Source organism: Motacilla alba, chromosome 2, assembly GCF_015832195.1.
Source record: "Motacilla alba alba isolate MOTALB_02 chromosome 2, Motacilla_alba_V1.0_pri, whole genome shotgun sequence".
Classification (NCBI taxonomy): Eukaryota; Metazoa; Chordata; class Aves; order Passeriformes; family Motacillidae; genus Motacilla; species Motacilla alba.
Window position 1 is genome coordinate 86,039,888 of NC_052017.1, and position 14,642 is coordinate 86,054,529.

The 14,642-nt window shown below is 42.4% G+C and overlaps 1 protein-coding gene across 1 annotated transcript in view; it reads left to right on the forward strand.

Moving 5' to 3' along the window:
• The first annotated feature begins 7,563 nt into the window (after nt 1–7,563).
• Nucleotides 7,564–14,642, forward strand: part of INO80C (INO80 complex subunit C) — a 30,695-nt gene continuing 23,616 nt past the window's right edge. The window contains 4 exon segments of the mRNA XM_038160353.1: nt 7,564–7,660; nt 7,663–7,790; nt 7,793–7,870; nt 7,872–8,021. Coding sequence (XP_038016281.1) covers nt 7,579–7,660; nt 7,663–7,790; nt 7,793–7,870; nt 7,872–8,021 — 438 coding nt within the window. The 5' untranslated portion in view covers nt 7,564–7,578.

Below are 14,642 nucleotides of genomic sequence, written 5' to 3' on the forward strand. Positions count from 1 at the left end.
CACTGGGTTAAACACTCTGACCCCATCCAGCCAGCCTCACATTCTCATTGCTCTGTGTGAAAGCACATGCCTTTAACGAATAACCATGGAACTGACAGAATCACAGAAAACAGAACTGCAAAAATTCTTGAGAGGTCATCTAATCTACTCTCCTGTCTCTGGGTAGAATCAGTTGTGCATGATCTTTTGTGGCAGATGTCTAACCTGTTTTTTAAAACCTTCAAAAGCAAGCTATTCTAGTGTGAAGCAGGCCTTCTCTGAAAAAAAGCTCTTTGTAATACAACCTGAATCTTCCTTGCTGCAAAGTTAATCCCTTTATTTCTTCATTGTCACAGACACAGAGAGAGATAGTCCCTCCCCTTTTGCAGTGGCCTTTCATATGCTTGGACTTCTCTACCAAAACCTAGAAAGAAAACCCAAGCCCTCTCAAATTGCGGTCACCTTTTCATTGAAAGAAAAAAAAACAAGCATTGTTCTTTGCAAACATTAAAATTCCTCTACATATTCCCACTTGAGTGCATCACAGAAAGTAACAAAACAGATTCTTCCAGTAGGGACATTATGATTAAAACAAACAAACAAACAAACAAAAACAAACAAAACCCAAACAAAACCAAAACCCATACAAACACAAATAAAACCCACAAACACAAACCCAAAAATGTGTGAAGCCTGTTTTGTATATAAAGAATGGCCTATAGCACGTAATAAATTGAGTTCATCTACAACAGGCACAGAGAACAGCTCTTCCTTTCCTGCTGGAACCTCCTCCAGTCCCCTTCTCCTCCTTATCCTTATGTTACATAGACAACCCAAATTCTCAACCACTTTTCTTAGACTGCAGTCCCTAGACCTCAGAGGATCTTCTTCTCTTCAAGACAGGAAAGATTTGGAGAGAGCCCAGAGGTCTAATGCCCAGAGCTAGACATAGCATTCAAATTGAGCCTAAGCAAAGCTTTGACAAGCGAAGGGAATACTGTGTGTGCCTTGCAGGCTTCCTGCTCGTGTGACGTGTGTGTTTCAGGGCACTGAAATCCCGCTGATTCATAGCCAGCTCATAAATCACCCAGGCTCTGCAATGCCTTCCACTGCAATTGTTATCCACTCCTTTTCACCCCAGCCCGTGATTTATGGAGTTCCAATCATTTTCATTTTTTTCTCTTCACACAGAACAGTTTCTACTAAAGAAGAGACAACCTTTTTAGGAATTTCAGCTTTGCACTGATGCTAAGCACTATCAATTTACTTCTGGTAACTTTACAAGAACTGTAAGGATTTCCCAGGATCAACAGGTGAGACTTTTAAAATCACTGGATGTAGAAATTTAAGTGCAAATTTGTGCTTGTCTGTGCTGATTTATTTACATAAATATTTTTTTAAAAAGACAAAAAAAAAAAAAAAAAAAGAGAAGCTCAGAAACATTTTTTCCAAGTTCCAATCTTATGCTTCAACTGGGCTCTTCTTGAGTATCTGCACATTTAATTAGGACTTTTTTGTCCATCCAATCATCTGGTTTGCACAGCAGCAACTCAGAGCAGACATTGGGTGCAGTCTGACTAGTTCTGCACACACCAGAGTAGTTCATCTAGCACTTGAAGTCCGAGCTAGCATTTTGGAAAAAAACCAAGTGAGACTGACAAACAACCACCAAAGTCAAGATGTCATCAAACAGATGTCAGACCTTAGCTGAATTCTGCACCTTCACCTTTTGAGTTTTTTCTTGTGTTGAGAATTAATAGTGAGAAAAGCAAGTAACACCCACAGATTGCCCACTAAACAGTTAGAGACACTGTTGGCATTACTGACTTACTCAAATTTGTATCCTAATTGCAATAAAAATACCACAGGCTTAATGTACAGGCAAATGCAAAGTTACTATAGAATTAAGAGTGCTACAGCACCAGAAGACTTGCTGCAACAAGCAGAGATGCATGAGCTAATCCCTCTGAGCAATCTATTCAGTGACTTCAACCCCTATTCTGGTAATGAATTCAGTGGGACAGTTTTATTTCTGTGAATTTATTCTTTAGAATTATTAATAAATTAATTATATAACCATGCTCAGTCTCCAGATTGCTTGCAAAGTAATAGCCATCCTACCAAGAATTTATGTTCATAAATCAGATTACTTATTCAGCTAATCCACATATTTTTCAGTCTACAAACCCACAGCATTTTCAAGGTGGTTACTACATTAAAGATTATGCAAATTAGTATCATGACATTTTTATCTTTCTCAGCTGAGCCTTTCAGAAATCAAGAACTTGTGCACATGAATAACTGCAGAAAACATTCATCAGACTCTGAATGCAAACTAAATAGGGAAATTCTTAACCCATTTTCACTTTCAAAAAGAAAAGATTAAATTTAATATGATAAACTAATTTCATAAATCTTTTGAGACAGTACCTAAATATACAAAATATTGCTTAACAATTAATTATTTGGGATATACAGAATACAGGATTCCATTAACTTGCACAATGGCCAGTTTCTTCCTTTCATGCTGTATACAAACAGAATCATGTTTAAAATCAAAGTCAAATACTACATGTAATTTTTTTTCCCCAGCATAAAACTCTATTTTACCATAGTGAAATCTGTATTTAACAAAACCTTTTGGGTTGGATTTCCTTGCTTCACAGTGTTTTGGTAAAACCTGACAGGCATAGCATGAATATAATTTTTGGTCAGTAGTCCACACTTCAAGTAACAACACTGATAAGTATCAGCATAACTTTACTTAAGTTAGTACCAAAAATTCAAGTAAAGTACAACTAAACTGCAAACAGAACAGCACTTTGACTCTTACTGCTCATTTCTGATGTGTCAAATTTGTCACATTTTCAAATAAACCTTGAGAAGGAGAGACTACTAGGAAAATGACAAAAGGCATTTCTAAAGACCCTGCTTCTCTTTTTGTGTTACTAGGAATACAGAAACGGCTTCAGGAAGATTGCATTGTATGTTAGATATTTGATGTGTGCAGTAAAAAGGCCTTTAATATGACCAAAGTAGTCTCCTTAATCCACAGTTCAAATACCTATTTTAAAGGCATTTGGCATTATATTTAAACAAAGCTAGTGCAGTGCCTGCAGCTGCAAATTGCAGGGAACAAATGCAAATCACAAGAGTTCACACTGCAGGCTCAGAAAAGTCATCAAAGCCTCCAAGTACTTTTGAAAAATAAGGTACAAAACACCACCAAGACCTCACAAGCTACCCTGCAGGAATCCATTGCTTTTTACCTGACAGAGCAGTGAACATAAGAACTTCAATCCTTCCTTTTTCCAAAGCCTCTATGAAAATTCAAATGATACCCAGTAGACACATACACAACCAAAATGGGAAAAAACTAGTTTTTTTTGTTTTTAATACATCTTGAGTCTTTTTGAAGACTTAAAACCTTACAAATTATAGCACAAATTGCACCTGTCCAATGCTGCTAAAAATGGCTAACTTAACAAAAATCTTGTCTGAACGTGTTGGATACTGTTGCCAGGAAATTGTAATAGTACAAATCACTATGTAACCATCACTAGGAGTTATTTCTTAACTACCACAGCTTTCTATCTTCATTTCAACCTACTGTCCAATAAAAGGTTATCCCCACTTTGTAAGTACAAAAAACATCCCCCAAAAAACCAGGAAGAGGTTATTTAAGAAGCCCAAACTCTTCATTCTAATTCAGTGATATCCAGAGGGGTTATACATATTCTCTTGTATCATTTTAGGTACCTGATAAACTTACAACCTGCAACATAGCCAATGAGTAAAGACACTATTTCATTTTTAATCCACACCTTTTTCTGTAGTACGGAAGTAAGAATAATAGGAATATTGACAGCTAAACAGCCAGGAAGGATGTAAGTTGGGTACTGAGAGAGATTTAAGTTCAAAGCTTGAAATAAAATAAATACACAGTTACACATACTAGCCTTTTCCTTTTGATCGAGCAGAAGAATTGCCATGCACTTGAACTGAAAGCATGCAGCACATTTCCTCCCAGGCAACCTGAATGTGTCAGTCAGAAGGCCTCCCACTACAAGCAGACACTCCACTGGGCCAGCTCACCGGCAGGAAGAGAGCTGGCACAGCTCTCCACTGGCTGGGAAGCTGCGCTTGGGGCTGGGGCAGGGAGCAGCTCTGACTCACATGGTTCCTGGGGACCTTGCTCTCTCCACTCTGCTTATCCTAACTCACACATTTCTGCTGGCTTTCCAAACTTTTTTTTTTTTTTTTTTCTCCCAGCACCTTCTTCCTCCATGAAAAAAAAATGGAATCTTAAATTGAGAGGCACCCACCACCCTTCACATGCCCCTAAAAGCTTCACTGTGTACTAATCCCCTGAGCACGATGAGAAAATTATCATGGTCAAGTTTCATCCAGCCAAAGGGTAAAAAAAGCTGAAAACCCAAACCAAACAAAAAAACCAAAACCCCACATCACAAATCTCGGATAGGAGCCTGATATCTTCTTCCCTAATTCAGGAAATTCCTGCATTTTGCCCCTAATATTATTCCTGCATATTGCCCCAAAAAGGTACCAGGGGCTTTTCCATCTCCCTGAGACAAACAGGCAGGTTGGAGACTATTCACATCAGAAAGAATGCAGAGTTGTTGCAGAGCTGTATTTAATTTTCATATTGGCAAGGTAGCATACAAAAACACACCTTGCAACACCAGTAAGGGAAAGGTATTCAACTCAAGCCAGGTTCAAAATTAACAGCAGGAAGAGCCTTGTTGCACCAAGTCAGGTTAGGAATTGTAATTTGCAGTTGTTCAAATGAGCCCTCGTTTGTATCACAAAGCAACTGCTCATTTAAGTGTGTAACAGGAACCCAGCAAGATACATATGATACTTATTCAGCAGAAAAATACCTCTTCATTTTCAGCAGAGCTGGTTTTAGACAGCCACTCAGGGGAGCGGGGAGAATGTACCATGCAACCCCACAGCCCTCCTCTCATCCCTAATTCTATTACTCATCCCCCACAGACACCGTCACAGTTTACATTGTCATTGTTCCTATTTCTCAATGAGTTATGGGTGTTCCAGGATTGTGACGTGGATTGAGAACGGGCTGAACAGCAGATCCCAGAGAGTCATAATCAGTGGCACAGGGTCCAGTTGAAGGCCTGTCACTTGTGGTGTCCCCCAAGGTTCAATACTGGACCCAGTGTTGTTTAACTTGTTCATCCATGACTCAGAGGAAGGGGCAGAGGTCTGCTCAGCAAGTTCCCTGATGACACAGAGCTGGGAGGAGTGGGCAATACCCCAGAGGGCTGTGCAGCCCTTCAGAGGGACCTCGACAGGGTGGAGAGATGGGCAGGAAGTGTCTGAAATTTTTCAGACAGGAACTGTCTGAAAATCAACAAAGGCAAATGCAGGGTCCTGCACCTGGGGAGGCACTCCCTGCACCAGGACAGGCTGGGGCTGAGCTACTGGAAAGCAGCTCTATAGAGAAGGACCTGGGGGCCCTGGCAGAACAAGCTGTCCATGAGTGAGCTCTCCATGAGCCATGGCCGAGAAGGCCAGTAAGATCCTGAGGTAAACATTAGGAAGAGCATTGCCAGCAGGTAGAGGGAGGTCATCCTGCCCTTCTACTCTGATCTGCTGAGGCTGCCTCTGGAGTGCTGTGTCCAGCTCTTGGCTCCTCAGTACAAGAGAAACAGGAGTTCCTGGAGCAGGTCAACATCCCTCTTATGAGGAAAGGCTGAGGGAACTTGGCCTGTCTAGCCTTGAGAAGAGACAACTGAGAATGAATGTCTGTCAGTATGTGAATGGAGGGTGCCAAAAAGATGGATCCAGGCTCTGCTCAGTGGTGCTGAGCAATAGACAAGAGGTAACAGTGAGAAATTGATGAAAAGGAAATTCCACTTGAGTATGAGGAAGAACTTTACTGTGTTTTACTGTGCAGGTGACCGAGCACTGAAACAGGGTGTGGGGTCTCCCTCACCAGAGATACTAAAGAAGTGTCAGGACACAATCCTGTGTCATGTTTCTGGGATGACCCTGCTTGAGCAGGGAGGCTGGACCCGATGACCCACCGTGGTCCCTTCAGCCTGACCCATTCTGTGATTCTGCAAAGCATTTGGTACTGTGTAAAATTCTCTTGTACTTAACATTGCTGCAATACACATGGGCTTTGTGATTTTTTTCACTAAACCAATTGATAAAAATGGGTACAGATAAGAAAATGCCTGGCTAAGCACTATTTAAAAACTTTCACTGATGCAGCACGTTAAGTCTCTGCATGATTCACTCGCATTAAAGATGCTCCTTTCAGTAAAAACATCCCTGTGATAAGGTATGCTTCCTATTTAATTGGGCATGCCTGGGAGCTGAGCACACAGCATGTGCGTGGGAAAGGGATGGGACCCAGCCCTGGGAACAAGAAAAGGCTGACTGAGACAAGATCAACATTCTGAGCTCACAGCAAAGCAGATCTGGCTTTACCAAGGGACACAACTTCTCTGTGATTCCCAGTGCCCCTGCTAATTCCACACTCAGGTCACCCTTTTGAGCATGCTGTCAACTGAAGCAAGAAGAAACATGAACTGCAGAGCACACACAAGCCTGAAACACTCACTAAGGGCAAATGCAATCCAGTTTACCAGTTGGCTTTGGTGCTGCTGGCAGCCTGTGTGCTCGACAGAAAGACAGCAACTACAGTTAGAAAGGAGAATATGGGACTTGGATGTTTGCACAAGGCCCTGCTTATGCCCCTGGAAAGCAAATCTTGTCCTGCTTTTCTGCTGCATACACAGGTACCTGGAACACAGCCTGGAAGTCCAGGCTTTTGTCTTCAACTCTCTTTCAGGCCACCTTCAAAGTTTTTGTTTAACACTGCACTGCCTGGCACTCCTACCGTGCCCAAGCTCAGTCCTCATTACAGCACCGTCTATAAACGTGACCTAATTTTTATGCCTGAATATCAACTTCTTGGACCTCTGCCTCTCTGCAAGGCATGTGCTGGGACAGGATCGCAGGCCACTGCAGCTGGAAACCTGGCAGACTGGCACTGTGTAGAAGTAGCTCAAACAAACATGGCAATAAGTTGACCTGCATGTTGAATGCAGGTGCATTCAAGCACAAATCTCAGAAGTTTTCTCAGTCACTGACCGGTTCAAGAACTGTGCAACATCACCTCGTCACCAACGAGATCTCTGGGGCATGGTGTAAAACAGCACAGACAGTAAGTGCACAGCAAAAACTCTTTAGAGCATAGTCCAAATCCCCTCAAATCTATTCTGGTATGTTTCTCCAGTGCAAAGCTATTCCAGATTCCAAGGAAAGGAAAAATCACTAGACCAGGCCACTAGCCACGCCAAAACATTGCAGAAGCAACCAAATCTTTAGCAGTATGAATTACCCAGACAGGCAATCAGTATTAGTCGGCTGTAGACATTTTTAATGTCAACTGTTAATAACTTGCATTTTGAAAGGTTACACAGTTAGAATCATAAAATTGTCAAGGTTGGAAGAGATCTTTAATATCATTAAGTCCAACTGCAAACGCCTCTGTGCTATAAATGACTCAGACCCAGCGCCTTTTCCAGGGGGTCCCGCTCACCCCCTATGGGGAGAGACCCCTCACCTCGACACACTGTGCTACCTCCCACGCACACGGGCTACCCCGGGGCCGAGGCTGCCACCGCAGTAGGGGCCCCCTACACTGCAGGGCAACGAGGAAGCGGCAGAGCTGCTTCCATCGACCTCCGGGCACCACAAGCGCCGGCCAAGCCCCGCTCGCCTTCGGCCGCCCCGACAAGGCCCGGCCCGGGGTGGCGGAGCCGCACCACCGCCACTGCGCATGCGCGCCAGCAGCACCGCCGCAGCCATCGGGAAACGGGAGCGCTCCCGGCCCGGGCGCGGAGCGGGGCGGCATGACGAGCCTGGTCCCCGCCGCCGCCTCGTCCCCCGCCGGGGCCGCGTCCCGCAGCAAGAAACGCCCGGCGAGCCCGGGCACGGGCGGCGGCCCCGCCAAGAAAAAGAAGGCGACGGCGCCTGGCGGCTCACAGGTAATGGTGAGAGGGGGGCGGCCGGCGCGCATGCGCGGTAGCGGCCTGCCTTTCCCCGCCCTTTCCCGCCGTGCTGGGAGCGTGTCCCGCAGCCCCCTCCCGCCGCGGCTGTCCCCGCTCCCGGTGCCCGCGGTGTCCCGGGACACGCCCGCCTTCCCCGACGCCCCTGCCTCCTCCTCTCCCGTCCCGCCCGTGGAAGCTGCCGAGCCCGCTGCGGTGTCCCTCGGGCCGGCGGGGCCCTTCCGGGGTCGGGCCGCCGACTGTCGGGCTTTGCTTCGTGCCGCTGCCGCGCGGAGGTTGTGTCCCCTCCCCGCCATGTGCACAGCTGCACCGGGGGCGTCGTTCCTCCCCTTCCCCGGCCGGGTGTGCGGCCGGATGAGGCAAAGCTTCACCGGGATGCCGTGGAAGGAAGCTGCGTTTGTGACTACCGAGATACCGTGTGTGGTGACACACGTGTGGTGGCGCGTCCTGACCAAGCCGCCCCGCAGCTCGCTGTTCCCTGCGCTCGCCTCCAGTAGCAGCTCTGTACGCGGGGTCGTGCCGTGCCTGAGCTCCGTGCGTACCCCCAGATTCACAAGTCTGCGGCCCTGCGTGATGTTGGTTTTAGTGTGAGGCAGAGGAGCTGGCGCGGAGGAGGGACTAGTGCTGGACAGAGCACAATCCAGCAGCCGCTGGATCTGCTGTGTGCAGCGCGCTTGGCCTTCTCTCAGTTGGACTAAGTGGATAAAAGATTTATTTACATGTGAAATGAAGATGTAACCTCAGAGCCTGAGTTTTGGGGAACAAGGTCAATCAGGGAGGGAGAAGGGATATTGATGTCAGTTGTTCCTAAACTCCAAACCTCAATCCCAGTGGGTGGTGCAGTCTCATTTTCTTCGTTGTGTCACACCAGCACCCATCCCCAGTTGATGTCATCTGCCTCTTGATGACGAGGTGTAGATCACACCATTATAGAAATAAGCAATCACTCAGAAAAGTTCTGTTCTTCACCTGCCTCTTGATGATGAGGTGGCGTCTCATGCTCCAAAGTAAGTCCTACCAGATGTTCATAGTCAGTGTGTACATGACATCTGTGTAGACTTGAGATGCTGAATCTAGAAAGATTTTGGTAGCTACAGTGGTCAAAAGAGGGTTGGAAAAAATGGCAGACTCCTTTCTTCCCCCTAGAAATCATTGTCCTCAGTAATATTTCATGAGCTATAACAGTAGCATAGCTACAAAGTCTGCCCTACTGCCAGTTAGGTTGCTTATTTTCACATCAGGAAAAATGCTTATGCATTTTTCAGCAGCCTTCTCTCCAGGCAAATAAAAGCCATTGTGCATGCACAAGAGCACAGACACAAACTCTTTCTCGTTTGAATGATGCTCTTTGTGGTGGGCTTATCCTAGGACAGGGAGTACACACCGTAGTGCTTAATGTCACTAACAAACTGCACCACAACTATGAAAAATTACTGCCTGACATGATCATGGTTTGGCAACTTTTTCAAGGTGTGATGGAGATGATGATCTGAATTTTCCAGTCCAGAGCAGTCTGTTCTGGGCACACATGTGTGTGTGTATGCAGAAATAAAACATTATATATTGATATATAACTAAAAAGTGTATAAAATAAGACTTCCCCACCCTTCAGCCTCTAAAACTGTTTTCCAAAGTTCACACCAAACTTAATCTTGTGGACAGTTTCCAGTGTTATGAGACAATCCATGATTTCTTACTCAAGCCAGGTTTCAATACTGTGTGACAAACAGTTTTTGTAATTCTTCTCACAAGTCATTTCAGTGGAGAAAGAAGTAATTTCTCAACACGACATCCAAGTCATCGTACACATTCATTGACTTCAGCAGTGCAGATCAATCCCACAAGGAAAATAAAAAAATGCCACGGAAAATGTGTAACCTCAGGAATGGGACAAGAAACAGCTCATTCTAGCAATCTCATTCAATGTTGCTGGCTAGCTCTGGAGTAAGCCAGTTCAAACAAAAATGAAATGGGGGCTCTGCACGTTTTGAGTTAAAAATGTTGATTATGCCGTAGCTCACCAAAATACATCATGACATAGCTCAGCATTAAATGGTTTGTTTTTTAAGTAAACTGACATTATTTCTTTGGTTAACTAGTGAACTGCAGGTAAGATAATCCCTACTGGAAGGTTTAAAACTACCTGCAGGAGTCACCTTAGATTTGGGAACCCCCTGTTATATTAAGTAGTAACTTCTTCTGAGAACCTTGTGCTGGCCTATGTGAAAATACACTTCACATTGTGCCAGCTGTGAACATCCCATCCCTCTCATTCCCTCTTTGTGAAATTAAACAAAAAGGGATTTTTTGTTAGTTTTGCAAATTGTGTACTTAGTTTTTCTCTCGTGTGCTCTATGTCACAAGCCGCTGTCACAATGCTCACCCTGAAAGACATGCTGGGCTGGTAAAACTGCAAATTTCAAGAGTGTGTTCATTTTTTATATAACAAATTTAATTAAGAATAGCAATGTAATCAACTAGTTTGAGTGACTGTGTATAGCCTACAGGAAGGCACAATTATCACACAGCATACAGATTTTTATAAACCACATTTTGATTTTGTTTCTCCAACATGTGAATTGCTGCTTTCTCTGAGATACACCTTAGGAACATTACCAAAAACATTCTTCATCTTTTTTTTTTTAGAGTGTTGTGCTAATAACACCAAGGTTCTGGGTTCAATTCCCATGTGGGCCATTCACTTGAGAGCTGGAATTGATGATCCTTGTTGGTCCCTTCCAACTCAGAACATTCTGTGTGATTTGTGTGAGTTACCGACCCAAAGGTATTGAGTCATATTTGTTTTGGAAGCGCATTGCTCATAGGGCTTGTCAGTCATGTCTGCAGAAGGAGACACATGCTTTTTGGACATAATGCCTGTATTTACCAAAAGTAATGTTAAAAGTGAGTTTACAGGAAAGCAGGATTGCAAATTGATTACTTCACTTTCATCAGCATTACACAATTATTCCTACCATGTTGTTGTGCCACTGCAAAATCCCTCAGTCTTTGCTGCAGCCGTGTTGAGGATTATTATGTATAATAAATGGTAATATAAATGTGTCAAAACCAGTGCTGTGATTTATACAGCACCATTCCCTTAGATATCCCAGCCCAGTGGTTCCCAGTAGCTGCTGATTCAGCTCCATCCCTGGCTCTTGTTCAGACTTGTTTCCAGGTCTCCTGTCTCATTAATTACTATCACTTAACCTGGGATAGAATCTTTGATACTGATCTTAAAATGCCACCAGTTGCTCTACCTTAATGTTCACACCATTATTTTTATAAATTATACTGCAACAGGAAGCTTTTAAAAGAGTATATTTTAGATCAAGATGCAAATAATAAAGTAAAATGCTTTCCTGTGACAGCTAACAATCTTTAGAGATAGAATTTGCAGTAAGATAGGAGAATGATTTGGAAAAAAAGTTTCTGATTTTATCATAGGAAAAATTAAAGAGAGAAATTATGCTAAATAATATGGTAAATTAAATTTGCTTACATTATTTGTGAAATAACTTCAGACTTAAACTGGTGAAGTACTTATATTGATTTTATCTATAATTATTATTATTGCAGCAGTACTACTGGTATGTCTGCTTAATGCTTTCTGTATTTCTCATTCTATGCTTACCAGCAAAAGCTATACAACAATGTTAGAAAATAAAATCAAAATGGTTTTGTTACTATCCTGTTAAATAAGCTCATCTAATGCACCACACAAAAATAAATGGAGTGACTCTTATACAATTAGAACTCCATTTTTATTTTAGACGTATCAGTATTATGATGTTTTTATCTCATAAACTGAAGATCATCAGATTCCACAGTTCTGATAGACAGCTGTAAGTTCAATGAGTGGACTTAAATATATTCATATTAATATGGTTACTGTTATGTACTCAAAAGCTGCGCACTAAAGGCAGGGAGCTTATCCTGCTACATAAACAGCACAGAATTTGACCCCAAATTTCAGTAAATTTAATCAATTCTCCTGTCATGCTATTTTACCAAGCCTAGCACTCTTAGTAGGAAACCATCAAATCAATTTTAAAATAACTTTTTTTTTTTTAAGAGCCCATTTGTTCTGGCTGTTAGTTCCTGAAAATCAAGGTTAGGGTGAATGAGTTTAACTACAGAATCAGCAAGTACCGCTAGAGCTACTGAGCTGAGCTGCTGCTGTCACCATGTTCTGGGACAATCTCTTAGAGGACCTTCTTCAGTGTGCACAGTGTGACAACTTTCTGAGTGAAAATTAAAAATTACCTACTTACCACTTCAGACCTTGTTTACTGCAATCATTATGATACCAAACTTATTCTAATTATTTTAGTATTAGGCTTATTAAACTTACAGACTTTCTGCTAGACCGTTATTAGACTTTCTGCTGCAGAAAAACATGATTCTCCTTTGTAGTTGGAAATTTAATAAACGAGTAGCATTTCTCACCAATCCACCTGCCCTGAAAGACAGAAGGAACCTGACACAGCATACTAGTAGGGAGATATAAGTACATATCTATTTGCCAGTTTATTAAAAAGCTATCATGTCATTATGCTCTAGACTACACTTTTTTTTTAAAAAACCTCTTTCATCCTGTAAGATTGTAACAGTAACCAAAAATACATGAATTTAACCAGTGAAGCAGTTCCAGTCTGAGGCTACTGCTTGCCTGGAACAATATCTTTAAAAGATACAATGTGTTCCCACGGGGTGTTAATTCAAACCTAATTAAATTGATTTAAATGGCACTTCCATTGGATAAAATATAGATACCATGATAGATTGCAGGTGATTGCTAGTTACTGATAAAAACTGCTAAGGTGAGCTCTTTGAGTTCAGCCACTTGCACAATTGTACCACACCCTACCCAAGAGTTTTGGCTCTTACAAAAGTAGCAGCCAGTTCAAAACAAATTGCCATGTCTTGACAAGAGTTTTAGCAGGTAGCATTTCAATTGGCAGAGCTATCCCCCACATATTAACGTACTCTGGCCTCACAGTGCATGTCACCAGACCACAGAGAAAATCCCCCAGACTTGCAGCTCTCGGAATGAAGCTCTCAGAGGGTCACTGCTTATATCTAATCCCTTCAGACTCTGCACCACAAATATGCTTTCTGCAACAAAGCTGGTAGTGAATAGCTGCAATATACTTCCCAAAATACATCCTATTTTCAGGCAGTCCACTAAGGAGAAACGGGATTATCCCAAAGCACCATTTTTTGTCACTTGCACATTTGAAGTTAAATCTGTTAAAGAATGAGAATCTCTCCAGTCCCTGATGGGGAAAAATGGTAATTAAAAGACAAAAAGCAGATTTTCTACAGAAATCTGGCAAAATTTATGTGTGTTTTAAGCTTAGCTTTATTTTAAAAAGGGAAATGCTTTTATAGAGCAATCTAGGTTAAAATGGAAACTGTCAAAACAAAGCTAGGAATTAACTTTGCTCGACATTTATCACATTTTGAAGGCTTCAGATATCTATAATCATGAAAGTATGTGAATTTATAAACCAGACAATGCCAATCTCAGAGAATTACCTACCTCCCCCAACCAAATGTGAATAGATTTTAGTTTTAGAGTAAACACAGATGTGTTATGTTGTAGAAAGGCAAAAGCATATGTGTGTTGCCTTTTACTATGAGCATCAGTATGCTGGTGTCATGGGTTTTTTACCCTTCTTCACTTGTCCTAGCAGACAATTTTAATCTTTCCTCTAGCTAACATAAAATGGAGTCTTACTATGATCACACCTAGTTTCAGGATTCATAATAATCGTGCAGGAAATTTAGGAGACTTAATAAAGATGCTTCACCACTTCTACCATAAGGAGATAAAATAGGATAAGTTATTTTTTTTGCAGGAGAAAGAACAATCTGAAACTCCTTATACATGTACTTTAGCATGAAATTTTCTCTTGAGAGGTAGTACCCCTAAAAAATAATCTCAGAATCCAGTTAGTGCTGTAAAATATTCAGATTGACAAAAGAAAATTTGCAGTAACTTAACTGTCTAGATATTGCAGGTATGAAGTGGTGTTAGACTGTTTTTCACATTTTTCTAAAGTGCAATAATTGTGTTTGCTAGTAACTTCAATTCTTGCTGTAGCAAGGCATTTGTAGTTATATCGATTATATATTATATCCGTTTATTCAATGTGTTCATTTTGGATTAGAAAGGCTAATATTAATTTATTAGCCAGGGAGGGTTGTGAAGACATTTTTCAAACATTCCAAGAAAACAGAATGGAGAGATTGGCTGTGCATTTAAACCTGCAGAAAGCCATAAAAGCTGGACACACTGTTATGAAGTATGCTGGCCCTGACACAAGAATTTGTACCCATAAACAGAGTGTCTTGCCTTACTGCAAAGCACACCTGCAACTTTAAGAGGCTCAATTAGGCAAATGGATCAGTTTCTCATTATTGGAGTCCCAGTCTCCTCCTGTCTTTTTCCTTCTTATCCACCTCCACAAGTCTCAGCTGCATGCTCCTGCTGCGTGCCTGATGCAAGCTTTTGCTGTCCCCAGAGCTGTTCCCACTGACAGAGGTCTGCCGTCAGGACTTGGCAAACATTCCCCCTCCCCTGGAAGCTGCATT